General features: G+C 37.8%; 1 protein-coding gene across 1 annotated transcript in view; it reads left to right on the forward strand.

The window, feature by feature from the left end:
- Positions 1 to 15,267, forward strand: part of EXD1 (exonuclease 3'-5' domain containing 1) — a 36,969-nt gene extending 21,702 nt beyond the window's left edge. Inside the window, exons 7-11 of the mRNA XM_053224149.1 lie at positions 3,106 to 3,210; positions 3,293 to 3,373; positions 7,911 to 8,054; positions 8,721 to 8,912; positions 13,226 to 15,267. Of these exons, the coding sequence (XP_053080124.1) occupies positions 3,106 to 3,210; positions 3,293 to 3,373; positions 7,911 to 8,054; positions 8,721 to 8,912; positions 13,226 to 13,864 (1,161 nt within the window). The 3' untranslated portion in view covers positions 13,865 to 15,267. The remainder of the gene's footprint in view (positions 1 to 3,105; positions 3,211 to 3,292; positions 3,374 to 7,910; positions 8,055 to 8,720; positions 8,913 to 13,225) is intronic.
- The last annotated feature ends 4,397 nt before the right edge of the window (positions 15,268 to 19,664 follow it).

A 19,664-nucleotide genomic window follows, 5' to 3' on the forward strand; every position in this document is an offset into this window, starting at 1 on the left:
TAATTGTTTTCTTAATGTCACCTCAGTGTCACTGTCCTATAACTTGTTTGGAATGTCTTTTACTCTTCTAGTACTTTCTCTTTTCAAAAGGAAAGATGGGCACCTGGGTGGCTCAGTCAGTTGAGCGTCCAACTCTTGATTTCAACTCAGGTCATGATCCCAGGCTTGTGGGATTCAGCTCCAGGTTGGGCTCTGCACTTAGTGGAGCCCAATTGGGATTTCTTTCCCTTTGTCCCAACCCACCCACCGCTCATTCTCTGTCTCTAAAAATTAAAAAAATTTGAAAAAAAGGAAAGAGCTTCTGTCACTTTATAGGTTCACTTTTATAATCATCATTGCTGTGCTCATCAAGGCTCTGTTTGAGGTCTTCTTTCCCAGCTCTGTTCTCTCACCTTAGATCTATGAAGAATTTCAGAGGCGGCTGGCTGGCTTAGTGAAGTGTGCGACTCTTGATCTTGGGATTGTGAGTTCAAGCTCCACGTTGGGTGTAGAGATTACTTAAAATAAAATCTTTAATTTAATTAATTTTTTAAAGTAGTCTCTACACCTAATGTGGGGCTTGAACTTCCAACTCCAAGATCAAGAGTCACATGCTCTACCAACTGAGCCAGCCAGGCGTCCCAAAAATAAAATCTTAAAAAAAACCCACAAAGACACATGAAGAATTTTTATTTTACCTTCTGGTTGGTAGCGTTCCACAGCAGTATTCTGCCACATCATTTTCATTTTCATGGACCTGGGAGATGTCAGGTAAGGATCCCAATTATGTCAAAAGATGTTTGTAGTGAGCCTTGAAAAGTTATACGATGGGCTTTGGATCAACCTCGGCAGCATCAGTTTTTAAGGGGGGGCAAGAAAACAGGCTGAATATTCTTTGAGTCAGGAACTACCTCTACCTATTGAGATTATCAATTTTATTATTATTGGCTATCTGCCCACTTCTCAGGGTTACACTGAAGTATGTATCCTAAATAATTCAATTCAAAATATGAAAAAAATTATGTGAGAACCTAGTCTCCTGGCATCATTTTATGGTGAAAAATCAGAAACCACTTTAGTTAACAATAGGAGACATTACTGTAGATTTGATAGATCTTACACAGTTGCCAAAAATTGATGACGAGTACAATGTAGAAAAATGTTTGAAAAGTTATGAGTGGAAAACAGCAGGATATAGAACCGAAGGCATATTCTCAGAACCATATACATTGTTTGCATATGAAAAATGGAAAGGAGCAATGTGTGGCATGTATTGGTTCACCGAAGAAATGTCTAAGCTATCCATGCTCCTAGTTCTGTTCTAGTTGATATACGTGCAGTGGTGAATCTGTTCTCTCACAGAGTTTATAGTCTAGCAGAGAATTACTCTCCAAACTTTTCTAATGTGCCTGTTCAGTTCGTATAGTTAAGGAAGTAGAGAAAACACAGGGAGTGTCTGTTTTAAGTGTCATATTCTAGCAGACAACATGAAAGATCTGAGAATGGGTGCCAGGTAGGCCTGGAAATTGTAGCTATATCAACAGCTCCTAAAATGACAAAGATGGCATTAGACTGCCATGTCACTGGCTCTCTAGACCTTAGTTGATCTCTCTTTGCCTTCATTCTCTGACTTAGTAGATTATCCAGCAATATAGTACTGCCTTTGTGACCTTTATGATCAGAAACAATCTGAAATTCTTATAATCGTATAAAATTGATCTAAAAAGCCACGTTTCACATCCTACCATTAGTGGCACTTTATTTGTTGCCTTTTTAAAACTGCTAAAGGGCAGAGATCTTGTCTTATGAGTAGTATTTTTTTTTCATCTTTATTTATTTGAGAGAGAGTATGTGCGTATGTGCTTGGGTTGGGGGGTGGGCAGAAAGAGAGGGAGAGAGAGAATCCCAAGCAGGCTCCTCACTGAGCTTGGAGCCTGATGTGGGCCTTGACCTCACGACTGCAAGATCACCACCTGAGCCGATACGAGAGTTGGAGGCTCAACCAACTGAGCCACCCACATGCCCTTTTTATGAGTAATTTTATGTAACACCTAACACAACCATGCATATTATGAGACTCAGAGAAATAGCATTTTTTGTTATTAACAATGAAATGCTGTTCCTTCCCTTTCAACCTATAATCCTTGGATTGCTAAAAGGCCATGCGTGAAAGGTAAAACATTAAGTTTGAGACTGTAAAAAGCAAAAGGCTAAATCCACTAGCTTGTGTCTCTTTCTGTTCTTTTGAAAAATCAGTGATAGTTTTTCTTAGATTAATTTAAACTTCTTTTTCCTAAGAATCACTGAGTGCCTATTGTTTACTTTAAAAGTGACAATCTGAGAGGGGCATCTGGGTGACTCAGTTAAGCGTCTGACCTTGGCTCAGATCATGATCTCATGGTTTATGAGTTCGAGTCCCACATCTGGCTCTGCACTGACAGCTCAGAGCCTGGAGCCTGCTTTGGATTCTGTGTCTACCTCTGTCTCTGCCCTGCCCCGCCCCTGTTTGGGCTCTGTGTCTCTCACTCTCTCAAAAATAAATAAACCAAAAAAAAAAAAAAAAAAAAAGAGTGAGGATGTGAGGAGTGCCTGGGAGCTCAGTCAGTTGAGTATCCGATGCTTTTTTTAAAAATTTTTTTAAATGTTTATTCGTTTTTGAGAGAGAGAGACAGAGTGTGAGCAGGGGAGGGGCAGAGAGAGAGAGGGAGACACAGAATCTGAAGCAGGCTCCAGGCTCTGAGCTGTCAGCACAGAGCCTCATGTGGGGCTCGAACCCACAAACCCTGAGATCATGACCTGAGCCAAAGTCAGACAGTCAACTGACTGAGCCCCCCAGGCACCCCAGCATCTGATTCATGATTTTGGCTGGGGTCATAATCTCGTGGTTCATGGGTTTGAGCCCTGTGTTGGGCTCTGCACTGGCAGTGAGGAGCCTGCTTGGGATTCTCTCTCTCCCTCTCTCTCTCTGCCCTCTCCCCAGAGACTGTCTCTCTCAAAATAAATAAATAAAACCTAAAAAAAATAAAAGTGAGGATGTGAAATATTTTATCACATGTCTTTCTTGATCCTCAGATCCCCTTCCCTAGTTCTTTTTTATCCTTTGTATGTCTGGATGGTCTTTTGTAGGTAGCCACAAATAGCCGAGTTTACTTATTTGACATTTTCCTTCTGGGAAGTCGTGCTTTCAACAATGGACTTCAGATGGTATTAGAAGACAAGAGAATTTTGAAGGTGAGTGTGTAAGCTGATTCCTCAGCTATTAAGATTAGCAACCAGGTTCTAATTACTCTGTCTTTGTCTTCTGATTCCTTAGGTTATCCATGATTGTCGTTGGCTTTCTGATTGCCTCTCTCATCAGTATGGAATTTTGCTGAATAATGTCTTTGACACACAGGTACATGCGGGGAAACCATACATTCAGTCCAGCATATATAGCTTTTATAGGAAATAGGGCTTATCTGATGAGTGATTGAATTTTTGTGTGTGCCTCATTCTTGTCCACTTGTCACTTGGTGAACTGTGAAAGCACTACAGAAAAGTTACTTAAAATTATTTAGGATTTTTCCCCCTCATTTTGCTCCAGAATTTGTCAAATAAGAAGCAAACTCTGGGGCACCTGGATGGCCCAGTTGGTAGAGCATGTAACTCTTGATCTCAGAGTCATGAATTTGAGTCCCACGCTGGGTGTAGAGATTACTTAAAAAATAATAATAATAAAATCTCAAAATTAAAAAAAAAGAAGCAAGCTCAATATTCTACAGCATTCAAAAACTCAAAGGATTTGGAGGTCATTCAGAAGTCTGACATGAATCACTTAATGTGAGGTGAATAATCACATCTGTGCCTTTAGCACATATGTATCAGTTAGGATTGATGGCTAGTCAGCATGTAGCTCAGAGAAGCAGGTTGTCTTAGATATGCCCCCAAAGCCTATTCTAGGCCAAAATAGCCTGAATATATGTGGTTTTTCTCTGCTCTAAAGAACTCTAGAGAAATAAGAAATCCTTAGTTTATACTAACTAGCTCTTAGAGCTCATGTGTGTTTCTGGTTTGGCTGTGAGAATAGTAAAACCACTAGTTTTCATTATGTTTTCTTTAGGTTCTTCTAGTCTTCTAGGTTTATGCCAGTTAAAGGGACATGTTGAATACATAAGCCTAGTGCCTTTGGAGAGGTTTAAAATAATGAGTTAGCCAGTTATCTTTTTTTTAATGTTTACTTATTTTTGAGGGAGAGAGAGAGAGAGAGCACGTGCACATAAGTGGGGGAAGGGCAGAAAGAGAAGGAGGCAGAGGATTCAAAGCCAGCTCTGCACTGACAGCATTGAACCTGATGTGGGGCTCAAACTTAGGAACCGAAATGTGAGATCATGACCCGAGCTGAATTAGACACTCAACTGACTGAGTCACACAGTCATCCCTCATTTTATTATTATTATTATTATTATTATTATTATTATTATTATTATTACTATATTTTAAATAATCTCTATGCCCCAGCCAATTTAAAGAAAATTTTTTTTATTTTTTTCAATATATGAAATTTATTGTCAAATTGATTTCCATACAGCACCCAGTGCTCATCCCAAAAGGTGCCCTCCTCAATACCCATCACCCTCCCCTCCCTCCCACTCCCCCATCAACCCTCAGTTTGTTCTCAGTTTTTAAGAGTCTCTTATGCTTTGGCTCTCTCCCACTCTCACCTCTTTTTTTTTTCTTAAAGAAATTTTTAAGTTTATTCACTCAGAGAGAGAGAGAGAGAGAGCATGCACACGTGTGCGTGTAAGTGGGGGAGGGGCAGAGAGAAAGAGGGAGAGAGAATCAATCCCAAGTAGGCTCTGCATGGTCAGTGCAAAGCCCAATATGCGGCTGGAACTCAGAACTGGGAGGTCATGACCTGAGCTGAAGTCAGACGCTTAAATGACAGCCACCCAGGCACCCATATTTTTTTAATTTTTAAAAAATTTTGGGGGCTTCCGGGTGGCTCAATCAGTTAAGCATCTGAGTTCGGCTCAGGTCATGATCTCACAGTCCGTGAGTTTGAGCCCCGCATCAGGCTCTGTGCTGACAGCTCAGAGCCTGGAGCCTGCTTTGGATTCTGTGTCTCCCTCTCTCTCTGCCCCTCCCCTGCTCACGCTCTGTCTCTCAAAAATAAACATTAAAAAAAATTTTTTTTAATAAAAAATAAAAATGTTTAAATTAAAAAGTGTTTATTTTAGTGAGAGAGAGTGCAGGCAAGTGGGGGAGAAGGGCAGAGGGAAAGAGAGAGAGAGAGAGGGAGAGAGAATCTCAAGCAGGCTCCGTGCTCATCAGGGAGCCCAACATGGGACTTAATCTCATGACCATGAGATCATGACCTGAGCCCAAATCAAGAGTCAGATGTTTAACCAACTGAGCCACCCAGGTGTCCCCTAGCCAATTATTTTTAGCAGATATTCCTAAAAGTTCAATTTTATGTTGTTAAATGTAGTTCATGTTTGCTCTTTATATATCTGCTCATGATGAACTTTATACCATTTCTCTTGTTTACATGTTCCTTGGACCTTCTTTCAGGATCTTTCACTATATGGAGATTATGTCTGGCTTCCTCCAAAATGTAAGAGAGAAGGGTGCCTAGGTGGCTCAGTCAGTTAAACGTCCAACTTTGACACAGGTCACTATCTCCTGGTTTGTGAGTTTGAGTCCCGCATCAGGCTCTCTGCTCTCAGCCCACTTTGGATCCTCTGTCTCCTTGTCTCTCTGTCCCTCCTTCCCACTTTCTCTCTTTCAAAAATAAATATGTATATAAAAAAAAAAGATTCTCTGCCTCTGCCCCTCGCCTGCTTGTGTGCACACGTGCATGCGTGTGTGTGTGTGTGTGTGTGCTCTCTTTCAAAAAAATTTAAGTGGTGCCTGAGTGGCTCAGTCAGTTGGGCATCTGACTCTTGATTTTGGCTCAGGTCATGATCTCATGGTTTGTGGGTTTGAGCCCCTCATTGGACTCTGTGTTGGCAGCGTGGAGTCTGTTTGGGATTCTCTCTCTCTCTCTTGCCCCTCTCCTGCTTGCTCTCTCTCTCTCTCTGTCTCATAAATAAATAAATAAACATTTAAAAAATTAAAAAATAAAAACTTCTTTAAAAAAAATAAAATGTGGCAGGGACACCTGGGTGGCTCAGTCGGTTAAGCATCTGACTTTGGCTCAGGTCATGATCTCACGGTTTGTGAGTTTGAGCCCCACATCGGGCTCTGTGCTGACAGCTCAAAGCCTAGAGCCTGCTTCAGATTCTGTGTCTCCCTCTCTCTGCCCCTCCCCTGTTCATGCTCTGTCTCTCTTTCTCTTCCAAAAATAAATAAACATAAATAAATAAATAAATAAATAAATAAATAAATAAATAAATAAATAAATAAATAAATAAAAATGGGGGTGCCTCGGCGGCTCAATCAGTTAAGAGTACGATTCTTGGTTTTGGCTCAGGTTATGATCTCACGGTTCATGAATTCAAGCCCTGCATCTGGCTCTACACTGATAGCGAGGGGCCTGCTTGGGATTCTCTGTTTGCCTCTCTCTCTGCCCCTCACCCACTCCTTCTCCATCCCTCTCTCAAATAAATAAACTTTGAATTAAATTAAATTTTTTTAATGTAAGAGAATTTCTCATTGTTCTCCTGAGGCCATTAGGCTTTTTTTTTATGTTTATTTTTGAAAGAGAGAGAGAGAGAGAGAGAGAGCACAAGTGCAAGAGGGCAGAGAGAGAGATGAAGACACAGAATCCGAAGCAGGCTCCAGGCTCTGAGCTGTCAGCATGTTAGGCTTCTTGATTAGACCCCATATGGAGACGTTGGCATATCTTTCCATATTTTCTTTTCACATTTCCATAGTACAGGAAGCAAGAATTCAGAATTTTTCCAATTTTTTCCCTTTAACACAATGTATTGATTTCCTATTGCTTTTGTAACATATCACCACAAATTTAGCAGCTTAAAGCAAAATAAATTTACTCTTTTACAGTTCTGGAGATCAGCAGTCTGAAATCATTTTCACTGAACTAATGTCAAGATGTCAGCAGGGTTGGTTTCTTTTGGAGGCTCTGAGGGGAGTCTCTTTCTTTGCTTTTTCAGGTGTTACCTGTATTCTTTGGCTTGTGGCTCCTGCCATCTTCAGAGTGCACCACTACAACCTCTGCTTCTATCACCCGATCGCCTTCTCCCGTGACTATAATCAAATCTCTCTGCACCTCCCTCTTATTGTTACATTTAGGGCCCACCCATATAATTCAAGAGAATCTCCCTACCTCAATATCCCTACCTTAATCACTCCTACAACGTCATTTTGCCATATAAGATAACATTGACAGATTCCAGGGGTTAGGATATGGATGTCTCTGGGGGCCATTATTTAGCCTGCCACACACAGATTAAATAATATGTCCAATTCTTAATTTTTTTAAAGATTTTACTATTTTAAAGTTATTTTTACACCCACCATGGGGTTTCAGTTCACAACCTTGAGATCAAGAGTCGTCGAATGCTCTACCAACTATGCCAATCAGGTGCCCTTCCATTTCTTAATTTTATTCGCTTTCCTTACCAACACTTTCCCAGAGTTGCTGATAAGTAATACAAACACTTATTGAAATTTATTTTCCTTTCTCCATTGTCTAAAGGCACCAAAGAGTAATAGATAACTGTAAGGCAGGCAAATAAAAGGAGTAGAAGACAAAGTAGACAAGGATACATTAAAGTTGGGTGATCCTTTTCCTTTTTTTTTCCTCCTAATTTTTTAGAATAAGTTGACTGAACATCTTTTCTGTTGGCATTATCTATCATGTGGGTGTTTGGGGAAAATGGTATTTAATGACATTTTTCTAAATATATCTCTATTTATGCCATGAGATAGGTCTCTATAAATATTCTATATTGTACAGACAAGTCTTTTTTTTTTTTTTAATGCCACAGGTAGCAGATGTCCTTCAGTTTTCCATGGAAACAGGTGGCTTTCTTCCAAATTGCATCAGTTCTTTACAGGAGAGTTTAATCAGACACCTTAAAGTAGCCCCTAAATATCTCTCCTTTCTGGAAGAGAGACAAAAATTGATTCAGGTGGGTATTAAAGAATGTCCCACATGTGACATTAATTTTTTCAAGTGTTTTGTGAGCAGGGTTATCATCACATTATATAGACAACTGACAGTTGTTATGTAAGCGTATGAGCATTGCCAAAATCTTAATTGTTTCAAATGGAAATAGTTTGTGATCTCAAGTGAATAAAAGCCAGGATTCAGATTTGTACTCTGAAATAAATTTGCAATTCTCCAGGGGAAGAGAATTCCCATATTGTTGGGAATATGGATTAAGGTGATGGAAGAAAAATCATCCCAATTATTTCTCCAAAAGTAAGGTAAATTTTCCTTAGTTCCTAATAGCTCTGCCTACAAACTTAGGTCATGACTATATTGGCCTCAGTTTTGGTCCTATAATTAAGTCTACTTCAGTTTTGAATGAGAAGTCCTGATTGATTGATGGATCAATTGATTGATCCATCTCTCTCTTTCTCTCACCCTCCCACTCCATCTTTTCCCTCTAACATACACACACTCATACATACTTGAATTGTGTGTGTATATTTTTGGAAGGCTAGCCAGAGTGTGAAGATAGAAGATAATAACTGAAGAAAATGACAGTAACTCCTAAGCAACTCTTGAATAAACATTTACTTTCTTTAAAGTTTTGCTTATTATTCAGAGAAAATTGTTTTGGTGTTTCTAGGAAAATCCAGAAGTGTGGTTCACACGACCTCTTTCACCATCTTTACTGAAAATTTTGGCCCTAGAGGCTACCTACCTACTACCCCTTCGTTTGGTACTCCTGGATGAGATGATGTCTGACCTAACCACCCTTGTGGATGGTTATCTAAACACCTATCGAGAAGGGTCCGCAGATCGCCTGGGAGGCACCGAGGTAGGTACAGCTGTCTGTGACTGTATTTTTAGGACTTCCACTTCTGTCTTGGTCCTCGTGGAGGGCACAGTGATGCCTACTTTTCACAGCTACAGCAAATCCTGAGGCCAACTTGGTAATATATTTTTGAAGGGGCTATAGCTTGGGCTTAATTCATCTCTTTGAGTACTTTTTCACAATATTAAGTTATGTTCTGTCAAGGAATGAATAAATTTAAGATTTAATTACTAATTTTTAAGAAGCCAGCATAATGTAACAGAACTGTAGACCTGGAGTTGGCAAACTATAGCCCTAAGGCCACATCTGGCCCACAGATTGTTTTATGCAGCTCGAAGGTAAGAATGGTTGTTATAGTTTTAAGGGATTGTTTAAAAAAAGTGTATGCAACAGAGAGCATTTGTGGCTAAAATATTTATTATTTGGCTCCTTACATAAAAGGGTTACAGTCTGCTGCTATTAGCCATTTTCACTTAGGAATACTGAAGCAAAATCCTAAATAAAGTAATAGCATTTTTGGTATGATCCCTACTTAGATGTATTATACTAATACATCTTTTAGTATCTTTTAACGTGCTGCTGGTTTCTGCTTTACTATTAGCAAATTATCCATTTTACTGGAACAAACAAAGTCTTATGATTATCTCATGCATGCTGAAAAAAATGTAACTTTCCTGTATTTTGCTCTCACTGTTTAACAACAACAAAAAATTATAAAAATTCTTGCATACCTGGTTTGATTGGAGAATTTAAATATCTCTCATTTATCATCATAAAACTAAGGAGTTTTATAACTTTATTTTGTTCTCACTGTTTAGTGCTGAAAAATTTTGGTAATATTCTATATACATTACTGATTAAAGTTGGAATGCCTGATAAAACATATATCACAAGCAAGAAGTCTACATAATGTTTGATTGGGAACACTGACAGCATTCCCATTAATATCAAGAAAATACAAAAATTGTGACTACCACAACTACTTTAACATTTTTTTGAAGCTATTAGCCAATTAAATTTGAAGGAAAAAAAAAAGACAAACTACAAAAATTGAACAGGATGAATCACAATTATGCCTGGCCTATGATACAACTGAAAACTGAAGAAAATCAATGGAAAAAGATTACCACAAAGGAACAATTTAGTAAAATGAATACTGATATAAAACGTGATAGCTTTCCTACATCCATACACACAGCAAGAAAACATAATGGGAGAAAACATCCACTTATATGATTGTAACAAAAGGTAGAATACCTAGAAATAAATATTATAAGAAATGTTAAATATAGAGATAAAGAAAACATTAAAATATTACTGAATGACATAAGAGGACTTAAATGAATGGTGACACTAAGTATTTTTAGCAATCAGTTATTCCTGAATTAACTTTTGAATTTACCTCTATTCTAAGAAAAATATTAACAGCAGCTTTATTTTTGCAAACTATGATTGTAGTGTTTATAAAGATAAATATAAATAAGAATAATCCTGTCAGCTATGAAAACATTTAAGTCTATATTAAATAAAACAGGTGTGGGGCGCCTGGCTGGCTCAGCCAGTAGAGCATATGACTCTTGATCTCGGGGCTGTGAGTTTGCCACTTTGGGTACAGAGATTAGTTAAAAACAAACAAACAAAAAATTAAAAATTAAAAGTTTGTGACTGGTATGTGTGTAGGCAGATCAATGGAAAATAGTAGAGAACCCAGCAGTAGCTCCAATATATATCTATCGGTATAGTTGGGATAAAGGTAGAATTTCCAATTAATGATAAAAAGATAATTATTCAATAAATGGCTTTAGGCAATTGACTAACTATTGTAGGGGAGGAGATCAGAGTTGGATTACTATTTCTTTTATTACCAAAGTAAACTCCTTGGATCAAGTATTTATGTAAACAGTGAGATTATAAAATTATTGGAGAAAAAAGAATTAAAAGAAAATTATTTCACAATAAGGAATGCTTTTCTTCCCCCCGCCCCAATTCATTGAGGAATAATTGATAAAATTAATTGTGTATAGTTAAAGCGTACATTGTGAAAATTTGCTATACATATACATTGTGGGAATCATTATTGACACTAAGATAATTAACACATTTGTCACCTCATATAGTTAACTCTGTGCGTGTATGGTGAAAATGCTGAAGATTTGATCTCAGCAACTTTCAATATACAATACCAAATTATTAACTATAGTTACCATACTGAACATTAGACCTTCAAAATTTATTTCTCTTGTAACTGAAAGTTTGCACCCTTTGACCTACATCTCCCTCTTTTCCCTTCCCCCCCATCCCCTTGCAACCCCCATTCTATTGTTTCTATGAAATCAGCTTTTTTTTTTTAATTCCACATATAAGTGATACCATACAGTATTTGTCTTTCTCTGTCTGGTTTATTTCACTCAGCATAATGCCCTCTAAGTGCATCAATATCACAAATGGCAGGATTTTTTCTTTTTTATGGCTAAATAATATTCCATTGTGCGTGCATACGTGTGTGTGTGTGTGTGAGTGAGAGAGAAAGTAACATTTTTTTTATCCATTCATGCATTGATAGACACAAGTTGGCTCTTATGAATAATGCTACAATATAAAGGGAGTGCAGATGTCTCTTTGAGATAGTGCAGTCATTTCCTTTGTATATATACCCAGATGTGAGATTGTTGGACTGTATGGTAGTTCTATTTTTAGCTTTTTAAGGAATTCCATACTGTTTTCCATAATAGCTATACCAATTCAATTTCTATTCCTGCCACCTGTGCATAAGAGTTCCCTTTTCTCCACATTCTTGCCATCATTTTGATAATAGCCATCCTAACAGGTCTGAGGTGACAACTCATTGTGGTTTGGATTTGCATTTCCCTGATGATTGGTGATGTCAGATACATTTCATATACCTATTGGCCATTTGAATGTCTTCTTGGAAAAAATGTCAATTCGGGTCCTTCATTCATTTTTAAATTGGATTACCATTTGCTATTTTGCTACTGAGTTGTATGAGGGAATGCCTTTCTATGTAATGCAGAAATACTCTGAAATCATAAAAGATGAATAAATTTGAGTTTAAAATTTTTGTTTGGTGAAAATACTGTGAAGAAAGTCAAAAGGCAAGCAACCTGGGAAAAATTATTTGCCTCGTGTAACAAAGAGAACATTTTCTTAATATGTTCTTTATTGTAGCATTTATGTAATGACAGAATACTGGAAACAACCCAAATATCCATCTATATGGATTTGGTTAAATAAATTATGGCATATCCATACAGCCCTTAAAAATGCTACTATAGAAAAATGTCCAAGGTAAACTTTATGGCTTAAAAAATCAAGATGCAGGGGCACCTGGGTGGCTCAGTCAGTTAAGCGTCCAACTTTGGCTCAGGTCATGATCTTGCAGTTCGCAAGTTCGAGCCCTGCATTGTGGAGCCTGCTTTGGATTCTGTGTCTCCCTCTCTCTGCTCCTCCCCCGCCCATGCTCGCTCGCTCTCTCTCTCTCTCTCTCTCTCTCTCAGTAATAAAGAAACTTTAAAAAAAATCAAAATGCAGAAGGATATATAACACTGTTAACCATTTGTATAAAATAATTTTTAGAAAGAGTTATCAAAATAAAAGTTTGAGAGAAAACAAAAATTGAAAAATGCAATCCAATGAGAAGATAAATATTTAGTAAAGGATATTTATACACACATAATCACAGATGCATAGACTATCTTTGGGAGGCTACATAAGAAATTGCTTTTTAGAAAGTGCCCTTGCTAAGGCAATTGGGACCACAGGTTGGAGGGAACACTTCTCATTGTGTAATCTTTATACATGCACACACACATGCATAACACACAACACACACACACACACACATACACACACATAATTGTGGATTCAAAATATTTAAGTTAAGGGGCGCCTGGGTGGCTCACTCGGTTGAGCCTCCAACTTGAGCTCAGGTCATGATCTCATGATTCATGAGTTTGAGCCCGACATCAGGCTGTGCACTGACAATGAGGATCTTGCTTGGGATTCTCTTCCTCTCTCTCTGCCCCATTCCTGTGTGCTTTCTCTCTCTCTCTCTCTCTCTCTCTCTCTCTCTCTCTATTTTCTCAAAATAAATAAACTTAAAAAAAATAAAGTTAAAATATATTTGTTAATAATAAAAAAAAATAGCACTACTATAGTTGAATACACTAGAGGGAGCTATAAGAACACATTTGAGTTGATCCTCACTTACTAAATACTTTTAAGTGTAGTGCAAGTGATTTTAAGGACCATATTTAGAAGTTTGGTTACAGCAGACTTGTGTTGTTTTCTTTTCTTAGCCTACATGTATGGAGCTTCCAGAAGAGCTTCTTCAACTCAAGGATTTCCAGAAGCAGCGCAGAGAGAGAGCTGCAAAAGAATATAGGGTGAATGCACAGGGACTCCTAATAAGGACAAGGGTACATCCAAAGAAATCAGTGCCAGAGACAGCAAGGAAAGAGGGAAAAGTAGCGTTTTCCTTACTTTGTAAAAATTCTGTACTAGATGAAACTCATCATGTAAATTTGCTGAAGGAAGAATCTAAGAATAAACAGACTTCAACAGAACCTCAACATGTACCTCCCATGAAGGAAGAAACCAACGAGGATTCTATCAATAAACTCATTTGCCTTGAGTCAGAGAGGCTAGAGGACCAGAGAATAGCTCAAAAAGAACACAGTAAGACACCCAAACAGGAGTTTCAGACAAGTTTATCTTTGAAAGAGGAGATAGAACAGTTACTGATGGTGCAAAACCAGGAAGATCTAAAATGCACAAAACAAGATATTTCAGTGTCTCCTTCCCTTCCTCAGGAAACCAGAGTCTCTCCAAGTGACACCTTTCATCCTTTTAGAAAAGCCGCGTTTCCTACGTTTCCTCCCTGTCCAGCCTTGGAGAAAACTGATTCTTGGATAAATCCCTCTCCATATCTGTCTTAGAAATGTGCGATTTGTTTTTGAGACCATGAAGGTGGCTCACTTCTTCTACCAGCAGTACCTTCCTCAGAGCTTAAGTTTGTCATGTTGGAAATTTAGTTTTGCCTCAGTCACGAAGGAACGCCTTAGGGAAAATGATATTCTGTTGCTTACTTCTACATGCCTGGAGTTTGATTAGGATGGGAATGAATAAGTTAAATAATGGAAGAAGTAAATTTTTTTATTATGTCACTGTGCGGAAATATTCCCAGTGGTCAGAGCAAATTATTTCTCATAGTTTGGGTTTGGAGGATTTGAGGAGGGGAAAAATCTCGGACTTAGTATCTGGAAGCTATATGCTTTTAAACTTTTTGTTTTGCTTTTGTTTTTTTTGTTTTTATTTTTAATAATTTAAGCTCTATGCCCAACCTGGGGCTCCAACTCACAACCCCAAGATCTGAAGTCACATGCTCTACTGACTAGCCAGCCAGGCACCCCTACTTTTAGACTTTTGTTGTATTTTTTGGTCTGAAAAAGGTTGGTAAAACTTTTGCCAATAAGTTTTAAAAAATTGGGAACTGATAACTTTACCAGTACTTTTTTCCTTAGTAACATTTTCCTAAAATATTAACTTTAATTTATCAATTGTACCTCAAAAAAGCTGAGAAAATACCAACTTTTTAAAAATTTTAATGTTTTGTCTGTTTTGTGTCATAGACAGGCACTAGTTAATGTTATTAACAGGCATCAGTATCCCAGTTTTAATTTCTTTTGATTCGCTTTACTTTCAGAAGGTTTTGTCCATTTTTGTAAGAAAGCAGGGGCTTCTTTTGAGTATGTTTATTATGTAAACTTGAAGTTTGATTCCCTCTTTTGCCTGGAGTTGGTATACTTTTTTTTTTTTCTTAATTAAAAAAAATTTTTTTTTCATTTTAAGTAGACCACACCCAATATGGGGCTTGAACTCACGAACTTGAGGCTAAGAGACACATTTTCTACCAACCAAGCCAGCCAGGCACCCAGTTGGTATACTTTTTTAGGGTGAAAGGAAGGCAGCTTGTACGGAGCCCTTTTTATATTGAATACTTGCAAGGTGCTCACGTTCTATTGTATACAATAACCAATAAACCTGTTTTGGCATTGGATTATCTCTTTTCTTCGTTTTATCACAGTAGGAATATGTTAGAATATGTCTGGATTTCTCGGTCCGGAGTCCAGTCTAGAAATCTATAAGTTGACTCTCATACAGGTTCTATTATTTATTGTGTTTGTAGGAAACTTAGGGACAGTCTACAATTAGAAACATCCTTGTCTGCACTCACTGATTCTATTATGAGTGCCATTGAAAGACTAGTTGTGCCCTTCCAAACTCCAAAGCCCAGATCTAGTCTAAACTCAAGATGAAGTCAGGCCCAAGAACAGTCAGGCCCAACAGCCCTACTGTTGCTGTGTCTCACTTTTTCCTTAGTTTAGAAGGTCATGTGGGGCCAAGATGGCTTCTGCTTCATCTTGGGTAAATACATCTTCAGATGTATTTCAGATGTATTTCAGAATGTGGTTAATCTAAGTTTACTCTGGAAAGGGTCTGAATTCTTGTAAAATTCCTAGAATTGATTTAACTTCTTATGGAACTATTAAATTACTACACACAACATATATACATACAGGCTACAAACAAAAATGAAATATCCTTCATATTCAAAAAAAGCTTTCTTGTTTCATTATGTTTGTTTTGGCTGTAATTTAAAAAAAAGTTTTTTTAATGTTTTATTTATTTTTAAGACAGTGACAGAGCATGAGTGGGAATAGGGCAGAGAGACAGGGAGACATAGAATCCAAAGCAGGCTCCAGGCTCTGAGCTGTCAGCACAGAGCCCGACACGGGGCTTGAACTCATGAACTGTGAGATCATGACCTGAGCCGAAGTCGGTCACCCAACCGACTGAGCCACCCGGGCACCCTGTTTTGGCTATATTTAAAAAGAACTTTTGGGCTGTGTTAGGCCTTTGTTGTGCTGCTCAATATGGTAGTCACTAGCTGTATGTGTGGCTATTGAAATTTAAGATTAAATTAATTAAATTTAGAAATTCAGTTCCTTGGTTGGACTTGCATATTTCCAGTATTCAGTAGTCCCATATGCCCAGGGACTATATAGTATTGAATGTCACAGATGAAGAGTATTTCCATCGTTTGAGAAAGTTCTTTTGGACAGTGCTAGTTGAGAAGTACTTTGACTCCCAGAACTAAATGAAACTTTTGGGTTTCATCACAGTATTTTCTCAGTGGACACTCATATGCCTGGAACTGCAGTGTTCTCCACAGCCTCATTCTAGCCTGGAGTGCCAACCTAAACCCCATGTATGTGTCCAGCTCCTACTGTGAAGTTCTCTTTCGGCTGGAGTGAAAAACCCATGGGGCACCTGGGTGGCTCAGTTGGTTGAGTGGCCTGACTCTTGATTTCCTCTCAGGTCATGATCCCAAGGTTGAGGGATTGAGCCCTACTGGGACTCTGCGCTGAGCATGGAGCCTGCTTAAGGTTCTCTTTTCCTCTGCTCCTCTCCTCTGTGTGTGAATGCACTTGCCCTCTTTCTCTCTCTGTCTCTGTCTCTGTCTCTCCCAAATAAATAGAAAAATAAATAGAGTGAAAAATCCCTGTGTTGTTCAAGCCCTGTCAAGTGCTATGTGCCATTACTCGGACTTCTTGTCTCCATTTGCCCAGAATTTTGGGAAATCCTAGGTTCTTATTCCCACCCACCATTGACTTCTTTAGTTACTCTGTATTTTTCTAGTTGAGAGTTAATAAACTTACTAAATGGTTTCCCAAACTCTTGGGGTCTTGCTGCAGTTTATACTAATTTCCCGCATCTCTTGTACTCAGGTCTGACTTCTAATCTCACCTTTCTGTACATGACCTACAATTAGAACTTCTTATATGCAATCTGACCCTTTTACTTTGGGAATTAGGAAACAGAGTTCAATGACTTCCCTGGACAAAAATGCACAGGATAGAACCAGAGTTGTTTCTTGGTCTATTCAATATTCTTTCACCTATATTAAAAAGTCACTGCAGCAGCTTTGCCTCCAGTCTTGCTGTGGGCTTGGTAAATTCTAACACGACACAATAGAATTTTAATGCCCTGTAGACCTCTCATTGTTTTGATACAAGGCAAGTGCCACTAGCCAGCTGAGATGAGGGCCCTGGGTAAAGTAGGGGGCCTCTGGGTATTTAGCAAGGTATACTTGCTAGGCATTTATTATAGTAGTAACACAAATAAATACCTTACAGGAAATTTAGAGAATAAGGAGAAAAAAATATCATCTCACATTATATAATCCTTCGTAGTATTTTGGTGTTTTTTTTTCTTTTTAATTTTTAAAACATTTTTATTTATTTTTGAGACAGAGAGACCGAGTGTGAGTGGGGGAGGGACAGAGATAAAGGGAGACACAGTATCTGAAGCAGGCTCTGGGCTCCAAGGTATCAGCACAGAGCCCAAAGCGGGGTTTGAACTCACCAATGGGAAGATCATGACCTGAGCCCAAGTCAGATGCTTAACCAACTGAGTCATCCTGGCGCCCCTTGGTGTTTTTCTTTGAATCTTATTTCATTCTCTTCCTCTCTCTCTCTCCCCCTTCCCGGCCCACAAACTTGAAACAGTCATAACTATAATGTAAATACACTTAGTTTGTTTTTTAAGTCATATATTTTTCCATTTCATTATCCTAACAGACAACATTTTTAGTAGATGTTTAATTTTATTTTGCGAGAGAGAGAGAGAGAGAGCGAGTCTGTGGGGGGCAGGCGATGTTGGGGGGGGAAAGAGACAGAAAGTGAGAATTTCAAGAAGGTTCCATGTACAGTATGGAGCCCCACTTGGGGCTCAATCCCATAACCCTGGGATCATGGCCTGAGCTAAAATCAAGAGCCAGATACTCAACTGACTGAGCCACCCAGGTACCCCAGTAGATGTTTACTTTTATTTTTATTTGTTTAGTAGATGTTAAATTTTAATATTCATGTACTATTAAATAGGATTTGGAAAATACAGGAAAATAAAAAATTTACTCTTATTTCTCTAACCCAACAGTAAAAGCACTTTTGTTAATTCCAGTGTTTATGCATAGGATTTTGGCTCCTACACAGTTGTAATCATAGATATGTGAATATTCTACTTTATGAATGTCTTCCTATGCTGTTGCACAACTTTGTAAAGATTTTTTAACGATTACATAATATTTCTAAGAAAATCCTGTATGGTTTATTTAACTATATTGTGATATATTCAGCTTGTTTCCAATTCCTTATTTCATGCTTTTTAAAGCTATCGCAAAGCTTTTTATATGTTTGAATCATTTTGTTACAGTGAAATTGCAGAAATAGAAACAGCAGGTCAAAGAGGTTTTCTTGTTTTTGTTATTACAAAAATTTTTTTAAACCTCTTGCTAGGGGTGCCTGGGTGGCTCAGTTGATTGAGCATCTGACTTCTCTCAGGTCATGATCTCACAGTTCGTGAGTTCAAGTCCTGTTTGGGACTCTGTCCTGACAGCTCAGAGCTTGGAGCCTGCTTCAGATTCTGTGTCTCCCTTGCTCTCTGCCCCTCCCCTGCTCACACTCTATCTCTCTAAAAAATAAATAAACATTAAAAAAAAATTTTAATGGAATGCAAGCTGGTGCAGCCACTCTGGAAAACAGTATGGAGGTTCCTCAAAAAACTAAAAATAGAACTACCCTATGACCCAGTAATTGCATGACTAGGCATTTATCCAAGGGATAAAGGTGTGCTATTTTGAAGGGACACATGCACCCCCCTGTTTATAGCAGCACTATCAACAATAGCCAAAGTATGGAAAGAGCCCAAATGTCCATCAATAGATGAATGGATAAAGAAGATGTGATATATATATAAATATATAAATATATATATATTTATATATATATAAATATATTTATATATATATATACATACAATGGAGTATTACTCAGCAATCAGAAAGAATGATTGCCATTTGCAACTATGTGGATGAACTGGAGGGTATTATGCTAAGTGAAATTAGAGAAACACAAAAATCATATGACCTCAATCATATGAGGACTTTAAGAGACAAAGCAGATAAACATAAGGGAAAGGAAACAAAAAGAATATAAAAACAGGGAGGGGGCCAAAACAGAAGAGACTCATAAATATGGAGAACAAACTGAGGGTTACTGGAGGCGTCGTGGGAGGGGGGGATGGGCTAAATGAGTAAGGGGCACTAAGGAATCTACTCCTGAAATCATTGTTGCACTATATGCTAACTAATTTGGTTGTAAACTTTAAAAAATAAAAATTAAAACAAGTTAAAATAAAAAAAAAATTTTAAGCTCTTGCTAAGTTACTTTCCAAAAGTGTTAACCAATTATATTGCCACCTCCAATTTTTGTAGTAATGATGCATCATTGAGAACATTAGATTTTTTTCTTGAGAAGCATGGCATACTTATGACCTTTAAAATTCTAACTTCTTCATTTATAAATGCAAAGTTTCCTGTCAAATTTTATAACTTACCTGCATTGGATATTATGAAAAGTAATGAAAACATAAATATTTGGGATGTTTGAATCTCAATAAATGTCCCTGATCTCTAAGTAAGGATAAAGTTACAGATAAAATATTTAAATCATAGAAACCCTAAAATAAAGCCAAAGTCTATATACTCATGATAAAAAATATCTTTGAAATGTCTTCAGAGCTCTCTTTAGGGATATTATAGAAAGAGATGTTTATTGTTATATGAAACAATCTTAGCTAAATTGCTAGGTTCACCCTAAGACAAAGTTTGATAAA

This window comes from Acinonyx jubatus, chromosome B3, assembly GCF_027475565.1.
Source record: "Acinonyx jubatus isolate Ajub_Pintada_27869175 chromosome B3, VMU_Ajub_asm_v1.0, whole genome shotgun sequence".
Taxonomy (NCBI): Eukaryota; Metazoa; Chordata; class Mammalia; order Carnivora; family Felidae; genus Acinonyx; species Acinonyx jubatus.